Source organism: Python bivittatus, unplaced genomic scaffold (assembly GCF_059951505.1).
Source record: "Python bivittatus isolate LINGU-HERP-01145 unplaced genomic scaffold, Pbiv_v1 ctg000390_np1212, whole genome shotgun sequence".
NCBI classification, from domain to species: Eukaryota; Metazoa; Chordata; class Lepidosauria; order Squamata; family Pythonidae; genus Python; species Python bivittatus.
In genome coordinates this window covers 740333-766662 of record NW_028277070.1, presented here as the reverse complement: position 1 = coordinate 766662, position 26330 = coordinate 740333, and the positions used below count along the sequence as shown (strand labels likewise).

The 26330-nt window shown below is 49.2% G+C and overlaps 1 protein-coding gene across 2 annotated transcripts; it reads left to right on the top strand.

Moving 5' to 3' along the window:
• The first annotated feature begins 6390 nt into the window (after positions 1 to 6390).
• Positions 6391 to 24685, top strand: UPB1 (beta-ureidopropionase 1). Of its 2 annotated transcripts, XM_088143738.1 has the most exons (11): positions 6391 to 6611; positions 7657 to 7828; positions 9275 to 9362; positions 10534 to 10628; positions 11632 to 11793; positions 14999 to 15168; positions 17049 to 17130; positions 19718 to 19760; positions 20796 to 20950; positions 23339 to 23436; positions 24440 to 24685. In XM_088143738.1, the coding sequence occupies exons 1-11, from the start codon at positions 6511 to 6513 to the stop codon at positions 24441 to 24443; spliced, it is 1170 nt and encodes a 389-aa protein (XP_087999864.1). In that variant the 5' UTR covers positions 6391 to 6510; the 3' UTR covers positions 24444 to 24685. The 2 variants fall into 2 exon arrangements, with proteins under 2 accessions (XP_087999864.1, XP_087999865.1); XM_088143739.1 differs by lacking the exon at positions 23339 to 23436 and having other exon boundaries at positions 6398 to 6611.
• Positions 24686 to 26330: the final 1645 nt, after the last annotated feature.

Below are 26330 nucleotides of genomic sequence, written 5' to 3'. Positions count from 1 at the left end.
CTGAACGTCCTTTCGGCTTTGGCCCAGCCGCTTCACTCTTTCTGGAGCTACTCGGAATTGCCCTCCGCTCTTCCCCAGTAGCATATTGGACACCTTCCGACCTGAGGGGCTCATCTTCCGGCATCATATCTTTTAGCCTTTTAACATTGTCCATGGGGTTTTCTTGGCAAGGATCCTGGAGTGGGTTGCCATTTCCTTCTCCAGTGGACCACATTTTGTCAGAACTCTCTGTCATGACCTGTCCGTCTTGGGTGGCCCTGCACGGTATAGCTCATGGCTTCACTGAGTTACGCAAGCCCCTTCGCCACGACAAGGCAGTGATCCACGAAGGGGTCTCCTGAACAGACTCCACTCTAAATGTGGTCTGATTAGCACTGAACAGAGAGGAACAATGACTCATCTTGAGATGCCACTTCTGTTGAGGCAGACGAAGTGGTCGCTTACTTTTTCCGCATCCGCACAACTGTCCACCTGTGTTCAATTCATGATCTACCAAGGCATTCCCTTGCTTCTTGCCGGTGCTGCTGCCTGGTATGGTCCCCCATTTCTTATACTCCTACCTTCAGATTTTTCCTCATCCAAATATAGGACTTCACATTTCTCCTTTTGAAATTGATCTTGCTGGTTTCTGCCTGTTCTTCAAGCTTGTCAAGATCCTCCTGAATCTTGATTCCGTCTTCTAAGGTGGTTACATATCTTTGTGCCCGGAAATTGGATAATTGTATGATTATAAATACCCTGATTGGCACGAGGCTTAGAAGAAGGCCTCCAATGTGCCGCCTGATGCGTCCATCCAGCTTTATGCAGAGCCATTGACTGACTCATTGAGTGAGATCGCTCAACCGGCTTGGCAGCCACCTAAGAAAGGTCAGGTCCAGATTGTACCATCTTGCTTACTGGGAAGTCATGGGAGATACTGTCGAATGCTTTGCTGAAGCTAAGGTTCCTATGTCCACTGCATTCTTTCATGGGGTGCTCTATTGAAAAAGGAGAACTGCTTTATTTGACATAACTTAGTATTGGGTTTATATTTGTACTGCTTTATGATCTGTTTCTGAACGCTGCCCGCTATTGACATCTAGCTCTCTGGTCTGTAGTTACCTAGGGAATGCCTCTTTTTCCCTGAAGATAGGAACAACATTTGCCCTTCTCCAGTCCTCTGGCACAATGCCTGTCCTCCATGGGTTTTCCAGGATCACAGAAAAGAGCTCCATCATGGTATCCACAACCTTCTTCCATACTCTTGGATGTAACTAAATTGGTCCTGAACACTTAAGGCTGTCCAAGGTAGCCAGGTGCTCCCCAGCCATGTCTTTACCTACCCTGGGAAGCTGAGCCTCTCTTGTGTTAATTGTTTTGCTTAGGTCCATCTGCACCCAGGTTAGGGTGGAGTAGTCTAAAGCAAAACAGAACCATCAACCTTTGCTCTCTGCCTACTACCAGTCACTGTTCTTCCTTCTCCTCCTAACCGCAGGCCTACCCTTCCTTTTACTACCAATATAGAAAGTCCTTTTGGATGCATGTAACTTCCCTTGTGATCCTAAGCTTCTTTTTTGCATTTCAGACTTTCAAATTTTCTTTCTGTAGATATTAGCTACTTCATTGTTCACCTCCTGGGTGATTACACCCATCTCCCATTCCTATAATTGTCCTTTTCAGCTCTTAGCTCAGTTCAAAACTCCACGTGTCCACAATGATTTCTTAAGGTGTCCCCATCTTTTTCTCATTAGAATGGTGTGAAATTGTATGTCCATAATCTTATTTTTGAGAAATTCACCACTCTCATGCTTCCCTTTGACCTGAGGATTTCGATCCTTAGCATCCGGCTTAATATTTCTCTAAGCTGCCCAGTCCAGGTTTCTAAGAAACCTCCTTCAATGCCTTGGTGTGTGCCCAATGGCACTCTTCATGTAGAAGCAGGACTCCTTAAAGTTGAAGCCACTGCATGGATCAGCATCCTTGAATTTTTATTTACTCATTTATTTGTTTAATTTGGTTTAATATATTTATATGGCCACCCACCTACCAAAACACTCAGGGTGGCAAATAAATAAAAAACATTTTGGCTAAAACTCATAACTTACCCTGTAGGCTTAGCCCATTGTGTCAGATGATTCGTTCATCACAAGGGATGCCTTGATCACATTGGGATATGACTCAGCCAGGAAGAACGTCAGACAACCGGGGTTTGATATGGGACAACAAATTCCCCAAATGTTCAAATTTTATGCTGCTGCTCAAATTTCTGGATCTCAATGTGTGTGTGTGTACTTCCTGCACATATCACAACACATCTCTCCTTTTGTCTGGCCTATAGCTTTTGAATAAATTATACTCTTTATTTCTTGCAAACACGTTTACCTACCTTCCTCAGTCCCACTCCCTGCACTTGGCATTGCATTATTTTGGGGGATCTCGTCTACCTCCCCCACAGGATTCAGCTTAAACCAGATCAGCTTTACAAGGCGTCTTCCCAACTCACTCTTCCTGGTTCTCGTGAAATGCAACCTATCTTTCTCCAAGTCTCCTCCGTCTCAGAAATGCATTCCATTAGTGCAGAATCCAAAGGCTTCTGTGGGCACCGTCTCTGTAGACGCTGTTACTATCCTTCGCTTTCCCTAGATTATGTTCTTCGACAGAAAGGCACGAAGGAAACACCACCACACACATACGCGCACACCAGCCAATAATACAAGGGAGATTTTAATAAGTAATCAGCTTAAGATCGAAACCTCTAGCTTATAACAATTATAAGATGTGAGTGGTTCTTCTTCAATATTATACTCAACTTTGGAAAAAAAAGCTAAATAATTTTGTGCCATCCTAAACTGTAATTTGATAGAATATTTATCCTTCTCTCTTCTACTCTCATTATTCTAAGCTATTTAAATAATAGAATGTTAATAATTTTTAAACACATTATACAAACATCAATGTATGGAAACTAATGCACTAAGATTTATAAGAACATGGAAGGAAGGAAGGAAGGAAGGAAGGAAGGAAGGAAGGAAGGAAGGAAGGAAGGAAGGAAGGAAGGAAGGAAGGAAGGAAGGAAGGAAGGAAGGAAGGAAGGAAGGAAGGAAGGACCATCTCCTTCACACTCCTGCCCAGAGGTTCACAGCGCCTCTAAGGCTGGGTCGGGTGTGCTGCTTATCCCCTTGTGGATCGCAACTAAATAAAAGGCTTTGTCAGTCTGCCCTGTCCCCAGCATGTGCTCTAGCAAGGACCCTTGACTTGAAAGACTGCCCAGCTGACGGAGCTCTGTTTCAGCCCCTTTTAGAAGATGATAAACTAGCTGCAACTAAAAGCCTTTTTTTTCAGCACAGCGCTTAGCAAAATCTGATGGTGATTAAGCAAGCTAAGAACTATTTAAATTCCCCCATAAATATAGCCATGTTTTATTTGAAGCAGATACAGCTCTTAGTACTTGGGCCTCCTCTAGATTCAGAATGGAGAAAAGGAAGTCTCGTTTCACATGATACACGTATGCAGTGGGAGCACGGACCTGCCAGCCCAGGTAGAAACGAGGAGGGACCAAGAATGCCACCTTTCTTTTAGGGTCAGCAGGAACAGATCATATTTTTAGCAGATGTGGGAAGAATCCCACCGGGGGTGGGGAGAAGCAACTCGTGAGTACGTAGACCTTTTGTCCAAGTCAGGTGAAACTCTTCCTGTGGCTGCACGTAGATTTCCCTCCTCTGCATCAGAGACTTTCAGTCCTTGCCCTGTGACATGATGTTCCCATGCCCAGCAATTAGGTGTGGATATTGGATTCTGTTGAGGCCAAGTTCCCAAGGAAGAGCGGGGTGACTCAGAACAGATTTTAAGGCTTAGAATAGATTCCCATCCCTGGGGAGGAGCGGTCTGAGCCTGCGCTGTTGCAGTTGATCCAGCCCCAAGGTGACGAGTTGCACCGCAATGACCATAAGTGGGGGGAGAAAATGTTCACCATTCATTTATGTGAAAGAGGGTGAGAAACAAACGGGAGCATTCAGACTTATTCTGATTGTTCTAGTCCAGAGAAGCAATAAAAGGATGGAAGAAGATGGAACTCAAACTGAAATTTTAAAAAAATCTGGTGGGACACACCCATAGCTCATGCTTTAAAGAAAAAATTAAACTCCCAGGCTGAAAATTTCCTTTCTCATCTCTTTTTGTAACAATTACTTTTTTTCTCACACTGGGCCACACACATGGCAATCCCCTCATCAAGAAATAAGCACCAACTTACTTTGGCAAGATTCTTCCTTACTCTTCCTCAAATATTATAACTGGAATAACCTTGCTCATCCCCTGAAATCCCACCCACCCAGGGTTGTCCCCGAGCTGAAAACCAGTTTCCAAGGTAAGCGCTTATTTCAGCTTTTCTCCATCCTGCCCATCCAGTGGCAGCTGGCAAGGCCTGACCTTGTCGATGGAGCCCGTGGTGATGGATCCAGCGGTTTCGCCCTGAAGCAGACCAGAAGACATCTGTGATTAAGCCTCTGCGTCTCTTGCTGAAAGCGAAGGCTCTTGTTACAGAACTGGAGAAAAGCAGAGAACAACCAGAGCCCATTAAGGGGAATATTGACCCAGCTTGGTTGATGGAACTACTTGGCACGCTCGGTATAATTTCAGCCGGTCGCTTCTCCAGGTTGGCCTAAATCCAGGGCTTGTTTGTAGTTATTTCGAGGCCGCGTTCCTTCTGGCCACCAAAGACACGTAGTGTGTGGGAAACGGATCCCGAGGTTACACACTCTCTTTTCTTTGCTCAAAGCAGCTCGGCAGGTCCACAGCAGGGCATGGCAATTTGGGTGGGTGTGGTGCTGGGAAGGGGGTTTCAACTTTGCTACCCAGATTTGTTTTTTAAAAGGGGAAACAGGATCGGTTGGTCAAAAAAGTCAAGATGGTGGCTACAATGGTATGCTCAAAGCTCCACCTGCTTTTATGTGTGCCAGGTGGAGTTTTGAGTGCGTGCCACTTTGACTGTTTGACCTGCTTTGCGGACACCCCTGCTGCTTCCTGTTCGGAGACAGGTATTTTGCCCTTTTTGCAGCGTGCATTTCTGGGCAGCGATCGTATTTGGTGCTTGAGAAACTTTGCTTTTTTCTAAACAAAACGCCCTGCAAGTAAAAGGGCTTCCTTCTCAGCTGAGTTAAGCTGCTGTAATTCTTGGGGTCAAAGCTAACATGAACAAAAAGGAAGCCCTTTTTTCAAGTTATCTCTCCTTTCATGGGATCGGCTTTCGCCGTCTTCATCCCACCCGCCTCGCCGGCAAGTCAGCTTCTTAGGCACGTACTGGAGTTGGAGTGAGGCTGCTTTGCAAACAAACAAGCCGTGGGGAGGGATCTTGCTGGAAGTCCACGCTAAGAATAGAAAAGGAAAAGTTCAGCTATGCAACCTCCTTGAGGAGACGGACACCAAATCAGGTCCGGCAGCCTCGGCCTCTTCTGCCCCGGAGCTGCAGCGGATCCCGGAGCGGGGCCAGTGGCCCCAAGGAGAACCACGGGACAGTGGGAAGCCATCTGGGGACAAGGCCCACCGAGCCGTGGCCCAGCACCACATAGCTAAAAAAACCCTCCTGGTTGCAGCTTCTTTCGGCAGGAGCCCCTCCTGCTTTGTTGCCTTTTCTTGCCTTGGCGCGAAATCCCCTCATTTTCCTCCTGGGGACGGCCACGGCCTGTGTCCGTCCTCCACAGTGCAGGGTTGAAGTGGCCCTCAACCCGACTGAGGGCAGGTTGAGGGCTCATCCTCACAGAGCTTGGAAACAGGCCGGCTGGAAGCGGAGCCCTGGGGCCGGCGGGTTGGGCCGGATCCCCAGACCTGGCCTGGCAGTATTAAACAACACGGGGGGGGGGGGGCAGCTGCTTGGCCACCAGACGCAGCACCCGGCTGAACCACAAGGGTTTGCTATGGGGTGGGGAGTAGCGGACAGAGACCCCCTGCCCTCCAGACCCTGGCAGGGATGGGACTGCAACTCTGCCGCTGGATTCCAAAGTGGGGAGGGGGGGGCATAAAATCCAAAGGAGCTGCCTCTGCATTAGCCCCCCCCAGGAGATGCGCCTCAGTGTTCGCGGGGCGCGTCGCTCTCTCCTTGGCTGGTTCCCACATTACGCTATGCCGCAAGGCGCCGTGTTGGCTTGGGCTGTGTGGAGCCGGGCCAAGCGTGGCATCGCAGGGAGCCATGAGAAATGCGAAGCAGGGCACCCGCTGTGCCAGGAGTAGCGACCAGCGGAGGCCAGCCCTTTGCCCCGGCTTTGCTGGGGGGCTGAGATGTGCCAGGCCTGGGCAGGGCGGGCGACCCGCCTGCCGCTCAGGGCCTTCCGCCCGCCCGCCGTGCCCTTGGCCGGCGCTGAGCTTCGCCCTCCGCAACCCCCGGAGCGGGCGGGGCGCGCGCGAGGGCCTCCCGTGCGTCGACGGCCGGCGAAGAGGCTTAATGGTTAACCGGCCCGTCCCCCGCCCATCCGCGCAGCGCCGCCGTCCAGGCCGAGGGGGCGCGGTGGGCGCGGTGGACGGACGGGCGGACGGGCGATGGCGGCGCGGCTGGACTCGCTGGAGCGGTGCCTGGAGCGGCACCTGCCCGCCGCCGAGCTGGCCGAGGTCCGGCGGCTCCTCTTCGGGGAGCCCCTCAGGTGCGCGGCGGCGGGACCCAGAGGAGCCGGCGGGCCGCGGGGAGGGCGCCGCTCTGCCCGGGCACCGGCTGGGCGCCGCGGGGGCTGCTCGGGGCAAGCCCGCCCAGTCCCCGGGAGCTGCCTGGCGCGGGTCCGGGGGTGGCTGCGGCCCCCCGGCTGAGCCCCCGAGCGCCGCCCGGCTCCTCCGTTGCGGCTCCCCGAGACCGACCCGGGAAGGCGCCCGGCGGAAGCGCTGGGCGCGGGCGCCGCTTCCCTCGAAGAGGCAGCGGCCGCTGGGCGAGTCGGGGAGCCGCTGGCCCCGCGCAGCGCAGCGCAGCGCTGCTCTGCCCTCGGGCCGGCCTTTGGGGCGCGGGCGGCGGCGGCGGAGGGGGAGCGCGTTCCGGCTGCCCCCGAGCCACGCCGGCCCCGCCCGCAGGAGGCCCTCGGCGGGGCCCCGGCAGCTGGCCCGAAGCCGCCGCTCGCTTTCTGGGCTTCGCGCGCTGGCCGGGCCCGCCACGGAACTGCCCGGAGCGGAGGAGCTGCGTGCCGTGGCCGGGGGGCTTCAAGCCGCGGCGATGGGAGGCAGAGGCAGCCCCCGGCGTTGTGCAGAGATTGCTCTTCGGGACAAGCGGGGACGGGGGCGCCCGGTCCGTCCGCCTTTATGCCAGCCGCGTGGAAAATAAGGCGGGGGGGGCGGGCATGAATGTCGGCCTTCTTCGTTCTGGCCACGCTCGGGATCCTGGGCGCCCCGCTGGGAAAGCAGCTGTCGCTTTCAAGGAGATAAAAAGTGCTTCCACAAAGCTAAACGGAGACTTTTAGAAGTTTCTCTAATACGGGGTCTTACGTGTGTTATAACTATACATAGCTAAGGATATGTTGAGAAACTAACCTCCGTGACATTTTAGATCCTATGTTTACTTACTTGTATTCTACTATTGTATTTTACTCCTCTATCCAATTACGTCTTTCACTTTTCATTAGGATGTAAAAAGTCTGAAAATGCAGATGCGGGAGTTAATTGCAGAAAAAAATGAAGCTTTCTTCCTTTTCCTCCAACATATTGCAGGCCGCTGGATCTGCCTGTGGAAGCTCACTCGGCTGCCGCTGAAAGGAGGTTTGAGCTGCAGGGCCACAGATTTGAAGCTGCTCCAGAGCAGCTGCGGCAGCCGCGCCTGGTCCGAGTGGGGCTGATCCAGAACAAGATTCCTCTGGCCACCGACGCGCCGGTCACCGAACAGGTACGAGCTGCAGGGCTTGTCGAGGCGATAGCTGCAGCCTCGGTATTCACTACCAATCTGTGGGGGCCTTGGACAGCTGGAACGAAAAAGAGGAGCCTTTACGTTTTGGCAGTTGGAAACACCGGTGGCTTGATGGGGACTGGGGTGCAAACGGAGGTGTGGTGCCTGATGTGGGAGAAGGAAGCTCCTCCTGCTCGCTCTGCAAGTTCAGGAGGGGGCGATGAGATGGTGGGGCAGCCTGAGGTTTGAGGTTAGGGTTAGGGTTAGGGCTGGGACTTGGGCAGATCCTCTGATACAGTCCACAAAAGATACCTCCTTCCTGACAAGATCACAAGCCTTTGCAGCCTCCCACTGTTGTAAGTCAAGTACAGTGGTACCTTGGTTCACGAACTTAATTCGTTCCACGACTCTGGTCGCAACCCGAACTGGTCGTGACCCGAATCAAATTTTCCCATAAGGTTCAATGTAATTACGGTTAATCTGTTCTGAACCATATGTATTTTTTTTTTAAAACCACAAAAATATGACACAAAGTACAGTATGAAGAGAGAGAACGCTAACCTTGCTCGACGCGACTTCTGGCGTGGAGGACAGGAAGGCGGGTGGAGAGGTGGTTATTGCTGGGAGGGAGAGTCCCCCTCCCTACAGGAAGCCACGACCACGTGTCACGGCAGGGAAAATGGCCGCGGATCCTGTTTGTCACCCGATCCGGCGTTCGCGAACCGAAGCAAAATTTTGCGAATGGTGCTGTTCATGACCCGAATTGGTCGTGAACAGAAGCGTTCATGACCCGAGGTACCACTGTAATGTACTTAATTACGGTAATTTCTCAAAAAGTCATTGTAATGAAGTACCTTATATAACTCAACAGCTGTGGCAGTTTATTTTTCTGTCATATTTTGATACCTTCTCATTGCTCATGACTCTGGGCATGGCATGTGACCTTGGGGTGTGCAGGTCCTACAGCAACTGTGTCCTGGCTTTAATGGGATGAAATACGGGGCACCCCTTGCCCTTCCAGTGGCAAAGCAAGGCTTTCTCGGGAGGAAGAAGAAGCTGCTTTTGATTCCATGATTTCCGTGGCAGAGGCAGGACTCTAGTGATTGGGTCGCCCTGACCCCCTCGGCTTGAGGGGACTCTGCCCCTTCCCCGGCTGCGTTTAGAAGTTGAACATTGTTCATCATCTAGTTCTCCGGACTCCTTCAGATACGGCTGGCTCTTGTACTCTCAAAGTGGGGAGGGTCCTTTGCATCTCTTAAGACGTCTTTAGTGTGGGACTCACTAAGGAGCCTCCTTCGCTATCATTGGCAACCTCCAGTGGGCATCTCCTCTACCCTTTTCCTCACTTGGCATTTACCTGTGTGTGAGCCTGGGAGGCAAAAGGAAAGTAATAGTGATTTATTAACACAATAGGTTGTTTTGACCTGTGGTGCCGCTTCTGTCTAGGTAACTGCGCTACACGAACGCATAAAAGAGATTGTGGAAGTGGCAGAAATGTGTGGAGTAAATGTGATCTGTTTCCAAGAGGCCTGGAGTAAGTAGCAGATTGTTTAGCCTCTCCGTGCTGGCACCTGCCCAGTCAAAGCTCCGATTCACAGAACAGTGTAGTAGCCAAAGCCAGGGTGGTCTTAGCAGAAGGCCGGAAAGGTAGAAGGACTGCATTGAGCTAACGTCCAGGTGCAGGGGGGACACAAAGTAACCTTGTCTGGTAGGTTTGATTGTACTGCAAAATAACCCCATGAAGGGAAATAGATTTATTACAGTGTAAGCCATCTCGAATGAAGAAGACAAGGACTGTTTCAGCAGAGAGCGGCGCATCACCCGGAGGAGTGGTGAAAAGAATAGCGAACTCATTATGGAATCTCATGTCTGATCTGGATTGAAGAGGAGCCAGAGCCAAAGGACTAGCCAGGAGGCAGGACCAAAAACTAGGGGAAGAGGCCAGAGGGAGAAGTTCCCGGGCTCGGCTGAACTGAAGCGCCCCTTCCTGAAAACTCTTCCCGGGCCGTAGCTCCGGATAGATCTGCCTGGACAGAGAGGCCGCGGTGGGAGGGAGGGAGGCCTCTCTGTCGCTTGGGAGAGGCAAAGGGGGTGGCCAGGATGAGAGAGCCCCTGATGTCTTCTCGGGGAAGTTCTCCCTCCTCCATCTCTGCTTGTGGGCAGAGAAGAGGCAGTGGCCCCAGTGTGTGCAGTTAGCTATGCTACTCCGCGTTATGGTGGGGTTCGCACATGGCTATGGCTTGGATACCTTGTTGTTCAGCTCTGGGGCATGTGCAGAGAGCTGCAGATCTAGGCCCCGCAATTTCTGCTCAAAAGACTGTCGAGCAACAGGAGACGGGAAAAAGAAGCCCTGCTGGCTTCAGCAGAGGGGATGGGACAGGCCTCGATGGGGAAAAAGCTCGACCTGATCTAAGGCACATTCCTGTGTTCCTCTGGAGCTTGCTTTAGTATTTTCTGTTAGCGAAGTTGAGCATTTTTAAATGGAAGACTATTTTGCAAATACTTGACCTTGACTGTAAGGAACGTAGAACAGCAGAGTGACCCCCCAGGTTTAGACTTCCAACTTCACAGAGGTGATTGAGTTAGCGACAGAGAAGAAGCCAGTGCGTGTTTGCGGGCTTCCTAACAAGTGACCAGCTTAGAAAACTCTTTTGTTTAACCAGAGCAAAGCTGTGTGCTCATTTCTTTTTATGCTGTTTCACTAGCCATGCCTTTTGCTTTCTGTACACGAGAGAGGCTGCCTTGGACTGAATTTGCTGAGTCAGCAGAAGATGGACCAACCACAAGATTTTGCCAGAAGGTAGAGAACTCCATTTTGCTTCCTCCTCCCTGCAGATACTTTCCAGAATTCTTTTAAGATTGTGCACAGCACACAATTCTGTATTGCGCGGTACTGTTTTGTGTTCATACAGTGCATTTCCTTTATACGTTCTCTCATCCCTCTGCAAATTGGGAGGACAATGAATATCTTCCACTGCAGGGGCCAGCAATTGTTTGCCAGAAGGAGGATATGACTGACCCTGCCTGTGATTGTGCACACCGTTATTTTGGAGTCAGCCCCGTTTAACTCAAGGGGACATTGGTCTGCACAGGGATTATAAGATTGTGTGGTGAAGGAAGCTAGCCTAATGAGAACTATATAGTTCTGGTGCTCCTGTGTGACTCCAGGTTATTTGTTTCAGTAAAAAATGGGTGGACTCCAGCCCCCTCCTAATAGGAAGCAAGCTGCATCTTTGCAGCGGCTGCAGGTATGTGCATCCACAGTAAACTTGCCAGAAAGTACGGCTTCCCTTCTCGAGAGGGGTGCATTTTATTCTGTGAAATGATTTGCTGAATTCAGAGGGTCAACGGTGCTCTGGTTTGCATCTCTACTATTTTCCCTAAAACACAAGTTCAAGAATGGGTGAGAGTAAAAGTGAGATTAATTGCATCTCGGGGAGAGTTGTGGTAAACATGCAGGCAAATGGGAGAACAAGATGACACAAGGGGAAGGAAGAGAAAACATAATTAGATCAAGGAAGACATGACTTATCAAGGCTGAAATGTAATACAAAATACTGTTTCCAGAAATGATAATCATATAATTCATTTGCTGTAAGTTGCACAGAGAGGATAGTTGCTGTGTTTCTAGCAATGAAAGCTGATTTGGTGAAGCCTGACATAGTGTTTTCGGCATGATCTCAGAAATGCTCTGAAAAATCCTGCAATTCTGCTCAACCATTGCAGTTTCTGGTACTGCCACCTTTCTGAGTAAACAAAGCCCCAAAAGTGCTGCATAGAATACAGTATAATTTTGTTTGCAGCTGGCTAAGCAGCACAATCTGGTTGTGGTGTCTCCCATCCTGGAAAGAGACGCTGCGCATGGAGAAACTCTGTGGAATACAGCGGTGGTCATTTCCAACTCTGGTTCTGTGCTTGGCAAGAGCAGGAAGAATCACATCCCACGGGTGGGAGACTTCAATGAGGTGAGTTGTGGGTTTGGGGATGGGGAATGGGAGGGTCTCGCTGCTTGTGCAGGGGCGGTGCTTCAGGGACTGGGGTGGCAGGTAAGGATTTCCAGGACTGATGGAGGTTGACCCTTCTCACTTTGCTTGAGGGAGGGAGTCTTGGGTGGGGAAGAGCTCCTGCTTGGCAGGGTGAAGGGCCTTGGTTTAATCCCAACAGCAGAAAGTGGCTGATGAGTGTGGAGAGATCTTAGAGAACCATTGCTCTCAAAGCAGACAATATTGGATGAACTAGCTAAGCGTCACAAATTTAAAAAATGGCATCAAGCACGGAAAGGCTGTAATCATTGGAGCAGGGGGTGAAGCTGGGTGGCATCCATCCTCCTCACTCAGACCTGGCAGGGGAGGGGAGCCATTCCAGATCTGGGGGTTTGGTGGAGGACAGAGGTATGTAAAGAATTTTGTTTTGAAAGGTTTCCAGGGCAGACTTCATGCAGCGTCCCATTTTGATGGCAAAACTGCCGGTTTTAAGTGTGAAATGGGCTGTTTCAAGGATTTTGGAAGTGATTCTTCAAGTCAGAACAGCCCCGTTGTGGGACCGCATCAGATGCAAAAGCCCAGGGGGTGCTTTTGAGGGACTTTGGCTTGGAGCTTTGCAGCATGTTCTGGGTCATGCTGATTGCCTCATCAAGGTCCAACGAGGCTGCATCGATCTAACTTAGCAAGATGGTACATGTGATAGCAGTTGGGTGAACTGCCCGCATCTCCTCTGGGGCAAAGGTTCTCCGGAAGAGATTCCATTATGTCTCGCTCTCCTGACCAAATGAACAAACAAACAAACGAAGGAAACATGGCCACCAGGTTTCTAGTGGGGAGACATGTATGCTCCCCAAGCAACTGGGGGCTCAATTGGAACAGTTCCTTCGCTGCTGTATTTCCCATGTTTTTTACCGGCTGTACAGAAATTTACTTTCTACTGCAGATTTCTTTTTATTAATGGTCAAACTGTGACAGTGACCTAACCCTGGCTGATCAGATGGGCAGAGGGCAAAGCCGCCTGTCACCATTGCTGCAAATCTGTAAGCTATTAGGTAGCCAACCCGCCTAGCCGGAGCAGACGTTTGGCATGGCACTCCCTGGCCCTGGCTCCCCTCCCCTCCCCTCCCCTCCCCTCCCCTCCAGACACACCGTCTAGCATTGCCAGTCACTCCCCTTTGCTCCAGAAGTGCTTAACCTGGCCAGGGCATTCTGAGAGTGGGAGAGCTCTCGTCGTGTCTTCTGAAGCACTGTGCCTCGGATCAAGCAGTGAATTTTGAAAACTAAGATGGGTGCTGAACAGCTGCGAGGGTCTCATGCGGAAGCACATCTGAGAAGAGAGACTGAGGGCCGGGGGCGCTGTCTCTGGGAGGAGGAAACTCACTGGGACAGGCCCCTGTTGACATTTCAGTCCTGTATGGAGCCGGTGATATGTCCTCGTAGATGGGACTGGACATAGCCTGCGTAGGAATGTGTTTGTGCAAAGTCCAGCAAAATGGCCCAACTGCTGTTGGAAGAAATGGACAAAACTAATTTCAGAATTAGCCAGGACATCATATATGGAGCTTTTGGCAACCAGTTTAGAGCTATGCTGGTAGCAACAAAGGGTTAAGTGGATGGGACAGGGGGCTGGAATTGATCCCTCGGCCTGTTCTGTGCCCTAACTTGGCCCATTTTCCTGCTAATTAATATTTTTTTCAAGGAAGGGAACTTTTTTGGATAGGAGTGTATCTTGGATGTTTCTAGAGAGATTCTAGAGAACCATTTGCAAATAATGAATTGGTAGGTAATGGATTAAAGGAAGTAAACAGAAGGGAGACTGGAGTCGAAGAGTCGAACTGTCTCTGCACTAAAGCTTGAAATATGGGTAACAATAATGAGATGGATATCATGAGGCCCAAAGATCTGACAAGGGTTACGAGATCCCACCAGTGGAACATTGGAGTTGATGTGGACACCTTGCATCAGAGGAACACACAACACAAAAGAGGAGGTGGTGTAGTACTGAGCATCAGGAACGAGCTGACCTCTCCAGGGGCTCCCTGTCCTGATGGTAATACAAATGTGGAAAGCATCTGGGTTAAGATAAAAGGGCAATCTAATAGAAATGATTTCTTGCTAGGAGTCTGCTACAGACCACCAAACCAGTCAGAAGATTTATTAAAGCAATAACTGAAGCTTCAAAAAACCATGAAGTGGTTGTGATGGGAGATTCAGTTACCCAGACATCTGCTGAAAGACTAATTCACAAAACTGGGAGGTCTGTCCAACACCCAGGAAGACAGAATGAGATTGCAATCTAACATGGATAATTTAGAAGTCTAGGCTGAGTGGAACAAAATGTCCTTCAACTGTGAGAAATGCAAAGTATTATATTTAGGGACGGAAAATATAGGACACACATACAAGATGATGGATTCATGGCTTGGAAACACTATGTCAGAGAAGGACTTGGGTGTATCCACTAGCAACCAGCTACGTGAGCCAACAGTGTGAGAAGGCTGCTGGAAGGGCTAATGCAATTCTGAGCTGTGTCAGAAAAAACACTGCATCAAAGAACATGAAAACTTTATTCCCCTCTACACAGCACTGGTGAGGCCACACGTGGCATACGATTCTGGGCACCACATTTCCAGAAGCTGATTGACAGAACAGATTCAGAGGAAAGCAAAGATGACACAGGGCTTGAGGACAGTCTGGAGAAAAGATGATTGAGCAGAGACATGTCAGTGTTCAGTTACATGAAAGGGTGCCCTAGAGCAGGATTCCTCAACCTTGGTGACTTGAAGATGTGTGGACTTCAACTCCCAGAATTCCCTAGCCAGCATGGCTGGCTGGGGAATTCTGGGAGTTGAAGTCCACACATCTTCAAGTCACCAAGGTTGAGGAACCCTGCCCTAGAGGATGGTCTGGAACCATTTTCCATGGCCACAGAAATAAGGTTGCAGCTACCTAGATTTCATTTAAGCATAAGGAAGAACTTTGGACAGTAAGTTCTGAGCTGAATAGTCTCCCTGCAGAGGCTTGTGGAATCTCCATCTGGACATTTTTAAGGCAAGGCTGGACAGCAGCCTGTCAAGCCTGGTTTAATGCGTGTTCTTGCAGAGGGTGGGAATAGATGTGGCTCCTTCTAGCGCCACAGTTCTGTTCTGCGATTCAGTCCCGAGGTGACGGCTCCTCTGTTTTGCAGTCAACATATTACATGGAAGGGGACAGAGGACATCCCGTGTTCGAGACCCAGTATGGGAAGATTGCTGTGAACATTTGCTTCGGTCGCCATCATCCCCTCAACTGGCTCATGTATAGTTTGAATGGAGCAGAGATCATCTTTAATCCTTCAGCCACTATTGGCAAACTCAGGTATCATTATATTACCCTTCATGGCAGAAAGTGGTATAAAAAAGCTAGATAAATCTCGTGAATACCAGGGTTTTGCAAGTATGCCTAATGAGATGGCAATTCAGATAGTCTCTTGGGTTAGATTCAGGTTTGTGACTTGTCTGTCTTTAAAAAAACCCTTGTCTAAAGAAGATCAGGTCCTTCAGTCTGTCTTGCAGCACTTTCTGCGTTCTTCCCTGGCTCGTGCAGCTTTCTCTCTTCCTCCCGATCTGCCCCATCCAGCCGGGAGAGCCCAAAGAAGGAAGGCGCCTTCCCCGTGTCTTCTCTTTGGAAATGCAGGAAGAAGCCTGGGCAGAGGCGTGTCGGCCGACTCCTCTGAGAGCTGCTGCTTGCACCGACGAGACGTCTAGCAGCGACTTCCAAAACAGCCAACAGTGCAGGTTGCCCCACTTTGTCAAAGGAGGCGAGGAAGCAGCACTAGAAGAAGAACTAGAACATTGCTAACTCAGTTTCTCTCTCTCTCTCTCTCTGCATGTCTGTATGTGTGTGTGTGTGTGTGTGTGTGTGTGTGTATGTATGCTCCCCGGTTTATTACAATCGATGGCTGGATTTAACTGCTCTCCCTATAGGAATTGCGCCAGTGCCTCAGGTTCCAATTTTTCACTGCAGCTGGTAGTTCTGCTGAAATCTGGACCTTCAGAGCAACCTGGTCACTTCCCCAAATATTGCGAGACAAAGTGCAGATACTTAAAACAGGGGAACCTGCTCTTTTTTATGCCCCTTGGAAGTCTTTGAGGGACCTACATTACATAAATGCAGAAGTTAAACAGCCAAGATGCAACCTTACTTAAGGCCTTACTAGGTAAGCATCAGTCCCCCATCTAACAAGAACAGTCCAAGATTATGCAGGAAACGTATAGGAGTTCTTCATAAGCATGTAACCTGTGTGCACGAGCTCACCAATAACCTCTCAGATAATTAGTTACAGGCAAGTTCCTCCTGATTAATTTTTATTAGCTTTATATGTTCAGATGACAGGTTTCTTAGACCATCATATTTCTTTTAAGGTCAAGAAGACCCGGAGGAGTCTTTTAAGAAGACCTGGAGGAGCTCCCTGATGGAGTTTGCTCTCCCCAGTACTTTTTCCATCTCTCTTTTTTACCTGTTGGGAGGGGAAGAAGCTTGAAAAGGCCTACATTTTGGTTTGAATGCAGTGAGGGGCTGGGTGAAAATAAGCAAACCATGGTTCAGTCCAAACAAACAAGACAGAGGCCTCAGTGATCAGTAGGAAATCTACTTAAGGAATTCAGGGTGCAACCTGTGCTGCTGCCGCCCCCGAAAGATCCGGTATGTGGATCCGGTGGTCCTAGGATCACCGCTTCTTTTGGAAAGTCGAGGGGAAGCAATGGTACTCACTCTTGGGGAAGGATTAGATTGTCATTCAAACGGTGAAACGTCGTATGCGGGGCTTTCCTTGAAAAGCGCTGGAGAAATTTTCAGACGGTGCAAAACATGGCAGTGGGTTTCCATCAGAAACAGCTTTACTGGTTTTGAGTTTGCTTTGAGGCGCAAGTCAAATGCAGCTTCTGACTTCCAACGAGGGCCCGCTTCCCCTATGGCTCTGCTGTGCTGAATTCCCCATTCGCGGCAGGGACAAGACGTGGCCTTTCAGAGTGTCTCCTTCACCACGTCTAAGCCTCTTCTTCAGCTCCTTGTTTCTATGGGGCAGGCTCATTTTCTGCTCCTGGTTATTTGTGGTCTTATGAGATGTTTGCTGCATTTTATTGTATGTCTGTCAGTGTGCCCAGTGGGCAGCGGGTGCCCTGGACACATTTAGCAAGCCACGTGGGTGGAAGAGAAGGTGTGTATACAGAATATAATTTGTTTGGTGGCCTTTACAGCGAATCCCTGTGGCCCATTGAGGCAAGAGATGCTGCCATTGCCAACCACTGCTTCACCTGCGCCATCAACCGTGTGGGGACGGTAAGGCTCTCATTTCTCCTTGGCCGAGGATTGGGGCTCGGAAACTGTCACTTTAAAGAAAATAGTCTTTGCAACATTATAGTATTGCATAAAGTATGTAATTCCCCCATTGAGGAGCGTGGGGGAGAGGGGCTCATGCCAGGAATCAACCTTAAGCCAGTCTTAAGCGCTTTGTTAACAATATTGTGGTTAAAAGTCTATTTCTGTAAAACAGTCCTGTGCTAAATACAGAGCAGTGCACATGAAACATAGTTAAATTTAAGAAACGAAAGCAAAATTCTATAGGTGAAAAATATTTAATAAAGGCTTGATTCAGAATAGGTAGAGACATCCGTGTGTATGCTTAAGTCTGTAAGGCGTGCATGTGGGGAACATTCACAGTCCCTTTGTGCTTCTTCCCAGGCGCATCATTCTCACCATTTCTTGGGGGGTGGGGAGGACAGAACTAGAGGAGGACAAACTGCTCAGGACCCTGAGCAAAAGGGCTGCTCAGTTTTGGCTCTTCTCCCCTTTACACTCCTTCCAAGAAACTTCAGGAGGGGCAAAAGATTAAAGCTGGGGATTGAATCTCTGAGGGGCAGTAGGTGGCCACGGCCTCACTGGAATGGCATGGAAAGGCTCCCCAGTTCCTTCACTTGGGCAAGCTTCCTGGTGATGAGAACGCGGGCGCTTGCTTCAGGAGTCACCGGTGAGAGCACAGCGGAGTGTCACCAGCAGGACATGAGGCAGAATCCTACCAGGCCAAGGGTGTCCTGCACCGTGATCGCCAGGCCTCCTTCTTGGAATTTCACAGGAGGATTAGAGATGCTCTGAGCTCATTGCTTGCTTCCCATGTTCTCCCGCTGATGCTTTCATCTTTTTTCTCAGCACCACAAACACAACAGTGCTTGTGAGCAAATCCGAGGAGGGTTGCTCTTGTTTCCATCTTCCTGGATGTGAGCATCCTACACCCAGCTGCTGGGGCAGGATTAGGCCAGGCATGGGATGCTGGCGCGGGGGCTCTTCTTCAGCGGCCTTGCCCGCGGTGACCTCTTGCCTTGCCTCACCTTTCTCTTTTCCCAGGGTGTTGAACCCCTCTCCCTTGCGGAGAAGGTCGCCCCATAGGAGGCCATGAAGCTAGGCCAGCTGGGTGCCAGGATCTCTGCGCTGCCCCTCGAAAGAGCCATTCTTGGAGGAAGGGAAGGGGGCACCAGGCGAGGGCAACTTGGTCCCGGCCAAGTGGCTGTCCCAGGGGCCTTTGGGGTGAGGGCAAAGGAGGCCCAGCTCCAAGCTCTGGATGGCTCAGCTTTGACCGACCATCCTGGCCTGCAGGTGCCCAGCTGGATGCTTGTCTTGCTGGGAGGTGCTCACACCGTTCATGACTTTAGGGGGTCACGGCACCTGCTCAGTGTGTCTTTCGGTATGCAGACTTATTTTATCTCCTGTAGTGCAAACTCTTTCTTGCAACTGAACCAGTTTTTAATCTTAATCTTAGAATAAAAGTGACTAATCAATCATTTGGAGGGAGGGGGGCATCTGTTAAACGCTTGGCTGCCGTCCCCATTTTCTTTCTGCATTTCTCCACAGGATTGCTTTGGGAGAAGCATGTAGCTTTTCAGTAGGCATTTGAATCAGGACATCAGCTAGCTGGGGGATCTAATCTGGTCCAGTGGGGAAAGTGGCTAGAGACGGCCTTGCACTTGTTTTTTAGAGCTTGGACCTGCATTACACGCACACACACGCGCACACACACTGTTGCAAAAATGGCGTTCAGAAGCTCCGCCTCCAAATGCTAGGAGAGAACGTGGGGAGATGCTCCCATTGGAGAAAGTGCAGGACACCCAGGGGTGGCAGCCCTTTGCGCAGCGGAGGAGAGAGCAAACAAGCCCTTGCAAGGCGAATGCTGGAGACGCCGAGGGAGGGGACGGGGCTTCCTTTGGGGCTCCAGTCTCCTCAGACCCTGAAATCACCTCCACTACAGAGACGGGCCGCGTTGGCTCAGCTGTTCTGGCCCTTCGGCCCTCCCCTCCCTGACTGGCAGGTTTAGGCGTCCCACTCCTTGAGAGCAGGAGCTCCTCTGCCTCCCACCCGGCCCAGATCTCCATCGGGAAGTGAGCCGTATCAAGACTGTCCTCTCTGGAGGGCTGAACAGAGAAGTCCAGGAACAGTTTCTTCCACCTCTGCCATCAGCTTGAGCTTCCTCTTCCTTTCCTTCCTGGGGGCGGTCATTGGACACTGAGCCTGAAAATGCCCCCTCCCGGTGTGGAGACGTGCTGCGAGGAGGCTGGCCTTTGCCTTCCCAACTCCGGTTCTGCTTTTTGCCCCAGTGGGGGCTCCTCCCCTGGAGGCTCCAGGCCCCTCCATGCTCCCCCGGCCCGTCATGGCGGGTGGGACAGGTACGGGTCTGTCTGCTGCCCACCTTCCTTCCTCAGAGCCAATAGGCAACTTGAGAAAATAAATGCTTGAAGGGCAGGCAGGGGCTGTTGGGTTTACAATGATTGTTAGCTAACGTGGCCTGTTCTGCTCCACGTTGTTCCTCCTGTTTCATTAGAATAAGGGGGAACCTGGTGTGCCTTTTCTTCATTTTGTACCACTTGGCTTCTTACAGGAAGTTTACCCAAACCCGTTTACATCTGGAGATGGAGAACCCGGTGCGTATGGCTTCTTCCTTTCGGGTGGAGGGATGCTGGCTGGCAATCTGCAGGAGCTCCTCCCCATTTGTCTCCCCCAGGTCTTTGAGGGCTGAAATCCTGGGCACTGCCCTCCCTCCACCTGCCTTTCCTTCCTAAGAAAGTGATATTGATGGGTTAGAGAAGTAGCTTGGAAACAACAATGGAAATACATTAGGTTATAAATATAAAGTTCTTTACTGAGGAAAAAGAAGTCAGATGCATTATGGCTTGGTAAAGTAAGCGCAAAAAGAATCTAGAATTGTAACTGATCATGACCTGATCATGACCTGGAAGTAGAAGTGCATGGTAGTTGTCAGAACATGGAAAATCATAATTTTACTCCGCTCTCCACTGACTAACTGTGGCCAGTTCTGGGCATCGGAGTTTTGAGAAGGATTCAGAGAAACTGGAGGGGCTTCTGTGAAGGACAATATGATGAACAGGCAACTAAGAAATGTGATAGGAGAACAGATTGGGAGAACCAGTGTAACGTTAGGGTGAAGGTGTCGGAGTGGGAGTGGGGAGAGCAGGTTCGAGTCCATCCTCAGCTGTGGAAACTCACTCAGTGGCTCTCTCTGCCCAACCTACCTTGTAAGGACATTGTAGGAGAATTTGGGGAAGGGAATGCTACTTACACCCCTTGAGCTGAAGAAATCAGACATAAATCTAATGGATGGTCAGATAGATGGGTTGATAGAGCCCTGAGAAAAGATTACTGAAGAGAGGATGACAGCACTCAAGTACTGCAGCTGGAAAGTCAAGATGTCCGTCTCATGCCAGAGGGCAGGATTAATGGATTTAAGTGACAGGAAGGCTGATTCTTTCTCAAGAGCACTTGATAGCTGTGGCCTCTCTTCATCTTCCCTCTGAGGTGCTTTAATTTGGATGCCAGCTGGGCAAGGGGATGACTAAGTGGGTTTAAATATCTCGGTCACATGAAATCTTCACACTCTACTGCGTTGGATCTCTGGCTATATTAAAAGCATCCTTTTCTTTCTTTATTAATTTATGAAGCCCATCATGACTTGGGCTATTTTTATGGCTCAAGTTATGTAGCCGCTCCAAATGGAAGTCGGACCCCAGGACTGTCACGAACCCACGATGGGCTTTTGGTGGCAGAGATGGATCTAAATCTTTGCAGACAAGTTAGCGATAAATGGAATTTTAAGGTAAGTATTTTTTCCATCTTTCTAAACTGTTCAATGTGTATTTCTGATCTGGGAGTTTTGAAGTCTGCTGGCTTCTATTTTCCTGAATATAATCTTTTATATATGTGTTCTGGAGAAACACATCTGTTCTGGGAAGGTTAACATTTTGCAGGATCTGCAAAATACGGTATCACCAACAATTGGAAAATAATACATTACTCTTTCTCGCTAAGGGAACCAGACTGTTACAGGATGTGTGTTGTCTAGATTGGGGAAATACATTCATTGTCGTCATCATTTTGAAATGTTGTAAAACCTTCCTTTTGAAAAAATAATTCACTGAATAATAGTTGTGAATAATTCCATCACAATAACCCCAGCAAGTCATATTTCTCACTCCCTAAAGAATCATCTAAGAAGATGGAGATATTTTCAAGTACTGCCCACCATATTACTTATTTAAGAACAGTGCAGATGAACAGAACCTCCAGACTATCTCCACATTGCTAGTGTTGAACTCGAGGGGGGAAAATGTGCATCTAATTCAAGGGATTAGATGCACAGCTTATGCGGCTACTGGATCGATCACTGTAATTAGAGCCTTGAGCAGCTTCTGTAGCCCAGAATAACCTACCAGTTTCAGCTTTAGGGGTGAGCTGCTTAGCTGGTAGTGGTTCATCCTCCTGTGGCCATCATGCATTACTATCACTCATTATCTTTGAAGAAGGTCCAGAACCTTCACCAGATACAAAATACAGTGGGGCAAAAAAGTATTTAGTCAGCCACCAATTGTGCAAGTTCTCCCACTTAAAAAGATGAGAGAGGCCTGAAATTTTCATCATAGGTATACCTCAACTATGAGAGACAAAATGGGGGGGAAAATCCAGAAAATCACATTGTCTGATTTTTAAAGAATTTATTTGCAAATCATGGTGGAAAATAAGTATTTGGTCAATATCAAAAGTTCATCTCAATACTTTGTTATATATCCTTTGTTGGCAATGACAGAGGTCAAACTTTTTCTGTAAGTCTTCACAAGGTTTTCACACACTGTTGCTGCTATTTTGGCCCATTCCTCCATGCAGATCTCCTCTAGAGCAGTGATGTTTTGGGGCTGTCGTTGGGCAACACGGACTTTCAACTCCCTCCAAAGGTTTTCCATGGGGTTGAGATCTGGAGACCGGCTAGGCCACTCCAGGACCTTGAAATGCTTCTTACGAAGCCACTCCTTCGTTGCCCAGGCGCTGTGTTTGGGATCATTGTCATGCTGAAAGACCCAGCCACGTTTCATCTTCAGTGCCCTTGCTGATGGAAGGAGGTGTTCACTCAAAATCTCACGATACATGGCCCCATTCATTCTTTCCTTTACACGGATCAGTCGTCCTGGTCCCTTTGCAGAAAAACAGCCACAAAGCATGATGTTTCCACCCCCATGCTTCACAGTAGGTATGGTGTTCTTTGGATGCAACTCAGCATTCTCTCTCCTCCAAACACGACAAGTTGAGTTTAGACCAAAACGTTCTACTTTGGTTTCATCTGACCATATGACATTCTCCCAATCCTCTTCTGGATCATCCAAATGCTCTCTAGCAAACTTCAGACGGGCCCGGACATGTACTGGCTTAAGCAGGGGGACACGTCTGGCACTGCAGGATTTGAGTCCCTGGCAGCGTAGTGTGTTACTGATGGTAGCCTTTGTTACTTTGGTCCCAGCTCTCTGCAGGTCATTCACTAGGTCCCCCCGTGTGGTTCTGGGATTTTTGCTCACCATTCTTGTGATCATTTTGACCCCACGGGGTGAGATCTTGCATGGAGCCCCAGATCAAGGGAGATTATCAGTGGTCTTGTATGTCTTCCATTTTCTAATTATTGCTCCCACAGTTGATTTCTTCACACCGAGCTGCTTGCCTATTGCAGATTCAGTCTTCCCAGCCTGGTGCAGGTCTACAGTTTTGTTTCTTGTGTCCTTCGACAGTTCTTTGGTCTTGGCCATAGTGGAGTTTGGAGTGTGACTGTTTGAGGTTGTGGACAGGTGTCTTTTATACTGCTAACAAGGTCAAATAGGTGCCATTACTACAGGTAACGAGTGGAGGACAGAGGAGCCTCTTAAAGTAGTTGTTACAGGTCTGTGAGAGCCAGACATCTTGCTTGTTTGTAGGTGACCAAATACTTATTTTCCACCATGATTTGCAAATAAATTCTTTAAAAATCAGACAATGTGATTTTTCTGGATTTTTTCCCCTCATTTTGTCTCTCATAGTTGAGGTATACCTATGATGGAAATTACAGGCCTCTCTCATCTTTTTAAGTGGGAGAACTTGCACAATTGGTGGCTGACTAAATACTTTTTTGCCCCACTGTGTCTGTGAGGGTTCCATGAATTACAACCAGGTCTTGCTTATCTGCCAGCTCAAGTTCATTGTGACTGGAAACAATTTGGAGTCCAGAGCAAGTAAGAGGGCTTGGCAGGATACAGCTCCTCCCATATCAACCTCCTATTCTGCAAGGTAAGGATCTCAGGGTGACCAACTTTGCAGTAAGTGGTCTGGGGGCCTGTGCCTCTCTCAGATCTCTGCTTCTTCACCTCTGTTGACGGAAGATTCCATGGGCCAAATGGATCGATTGTTAGGGATGACCTTTGCCCCCCAGGATTTAGCTGCTGATATAGGTTCCATTTCCCCCAAAGGTTTAGTTGGGTCACCAGTTGAGGTCCCTGATGCCAGTGGAGTCCTGCAGGTTCATGATTTAATCTCTGTCCTCTCCTAGAACATGACTGGCTGAAAAGTAAAGACCTGGAGGCTTCCTTCCTGGATTACATTACTGCTTCTGACATTCTCCTCTTCCAAGAACTGTTTATATCTGGATATGTCCCCTATATACTTAGAGTGATCCCGTGTAAAAAATGGGAGACCCTGTGGAGGGTGGAGTATAATGGTTTCCACACCTTCAGTGTTCCCATGACGACGCTGGAGCCGTGTGCCAGTGTGGCCCCACCAGGAGCTATTGCAAAGGAGCTTTGGGAGGGGTGGGAGCTAATCATGAGACACCAGAAAGCACCGATTTACCAAAACACTGCCCACCTTGCTCCAGAGCATGCTCCCGCCCCCCCGATGGTTTTAGTCTTGGCCCTGGCCTGCAGCCAGCCATCTTGTAGGGTCTTCATATTTAAGCACCATTACAAGGGACCCTGCAGAGTGGGGATAAGGCTTTCTCTGACTAGTACTTTTCATGTCATATTCTGGGGACAGCTTATTCGCCGCTCTATATTTCTGTGGTTTATTGCATCTTGAGCATGCTGTTGTTTTGCTCAGATATATAATGGTGGGAGTAATTTATTTTATGAAGCATTTGGTAAATTAATCCTGGAAATTAATCCTTGTTATAGGATACTAACATTAATTGCTTAAGAAACAGAGTAGCCATTAGACCTGAAGCACCATTTTAAAAGGAGGTGTTTTGCAGCAACAGCTAGTGCATGAAAATAGCAGTTTGTTTTTTTCCCCTTTCCAGATGACTGGAAGGTACAAGATGTATGCCGAGGAACTTGCTGCATTTGTCCAGCCCAACTTCGTGCCCAGTGTTATCAGAGAGTAACTTCTCTACTCATAGAAAGGAGGAGGAATCTCTCAAGACGTGTCCATCTTTACAGGAATGGAGAATTCTTCTTTAGATGGGCCCTGCGGCCCTCTGGCTTTTTTGAACCTGTCACTCCCTGACCGGTCTCCTGTATTAAAAGCTGCCCTTGATAACTCCTCAGTTGCAAAAGTGGTTTTGTAAATGGGGCATGGAGACAAACATCTAAAACCTCCCACAATAAATGGAATTATTTGGTCATGTCCTGTTCTAAAAATGATTATAACTGCCTTAGACCAAGGGTGAGATATAAACAAGACAAGTACTTAGTACAGAAAGGCCAATATGATTTACTAGGTATGACGACGATCTGGCAGGACGATGCCCACAAGGAAGAGAGCAGGAAGACACGTCTCGGCCCCGAGTCCTCGGCTCCTCCATGGTTATTGGAGACTTGGAGGAACAGCAGAGTAGTAACGTGTACGTGGGTGGAAGGGTGGATGCCCAGAAGATAGAAATAAGTTTCAATATTTGATAATGTTACAGAAGTAGACTGAAAGTTCAATAATTAAATTTAACAAATGCAGAATTTTTCACTGAGGAAATAAACATTAAAGGCATAAGATGGGGAATTATCGATGAAATGTATATGCCTCCCAACTCCCAGCAACTCTGGGTGGTTTACAAATTGTTTAAAACAATTACAAAATGTTTTAATGTTTTTGTTTAAGAACAAAAGGGTAAAGATGGCAAGATGACAGAACCAGATAGGAGCCAAGGAAGTCAACCCACGTGGTCTAAAGTGGGCTTCAGTCCAGAAGCCTCACTTGGTCCAAGAAGGAAAGAAAAATGAAAGCTAAAAGGGAGGCAGAGGAACTTGAACCATAGAAACCATAGAAAAGTAGTTTCCTACGCAGATGATGTTTTATTTTATTTGGTATTAATACCAAACTGCGCCTCAAGTCTTGTGTTCAGTTCTTTGCACAGTATTTAAGGATTCGGAGAAACTCAAGGCGCGTCCCAAAGGGTAGCGAAGATGATTGGGGGAAAGATGCTATGGAGACAGACAATGTTGCTGGGCGCGTTCTTAGGTCAGACAAGTGACCGACAGCACTGGTCAACTACCCGAGAGGGAATCGCACAGGTCAAGATAGTTCTCTCTCATTTCGGAATACAAGTCATGGAATAGCAGGACCCTCCTAACTGCAGGAGGGCTTGGTGGGCTATGTCCAAGTGAGGACCAGATAGCATCTGTCTGGGGGTGGGGGACTTTCATCTGGCTTTCTGTGTGGAGCAGCAGGCTGACCCCCAAGGCCTCGTTGGGCCCCTCCAAGCCCAGCCTTTTTACTGGTTGCCAACTGCCGGGTTCCCCTGCTCCCCCTCCCTCTCCCACCAAAGAGGGGAGGCCTTTCCAAGGCAGGCAGCTGCCCTTCAGGTTGGGAGAGCAAAGCCCTCCGTGGGATCTCTCAGGACAGCCACCTGTCTTGACTGAGGAACAAGCAAGATGCAAAGACCCTCTTCCTGCACTCCCAGCGCTGTGAAGGATGATGGGCTGCCTGGAAAGGTGGGTGGGCTCTATCTGGTGGGTTGGAAGTCTCCCTTTCCTGGCTTCCATTTTTCACTGTCAAGCACAACCCTGCTTTCCATTCAGGCAGAGGCCAATGGTGGGCCCCGATTGTGCTCCATCAGCTCCGAGCCTCCAAAGTTGCTTTCCTGCATTACGCAGAAGGGCTGGACATGCCGTCTGTAGCCGCTTTGCAGCGGCTGGCAATTTGTACCATCTCTTTCCTGGCTGTTGGGGAGTGAAACGATCTCTCCTGCTTCTCCC

What these genes read in the sequence shown, in the direction of transcription:
- UPB1 (XM_088143738.1), top strand. Translation starts at nt 6,511, where the DNA reads ATGGCGGCGCGGCTGGACTCGCTGGAGCGGTGCCTGGAGCGGCACCTG. An exon ending in CCACAAGATTTTGCCAGAAG is followed by an intron (nt 10,629 to 11,631) that starts GTAGAGAACTCC and finishes TTTTGTTTGCAG; the next exon opens with CTGGCTAAGCAGCACAATCT. An exon ending in CCATCAACCGTGTGGGGACG is followed by an intron (nt 17,131 to 19,717) that starts GTAAGGCTCTCA and finishes GGCTTCTTACAG; the next exon opens with GAAGTTTACCCAAACCCGTT.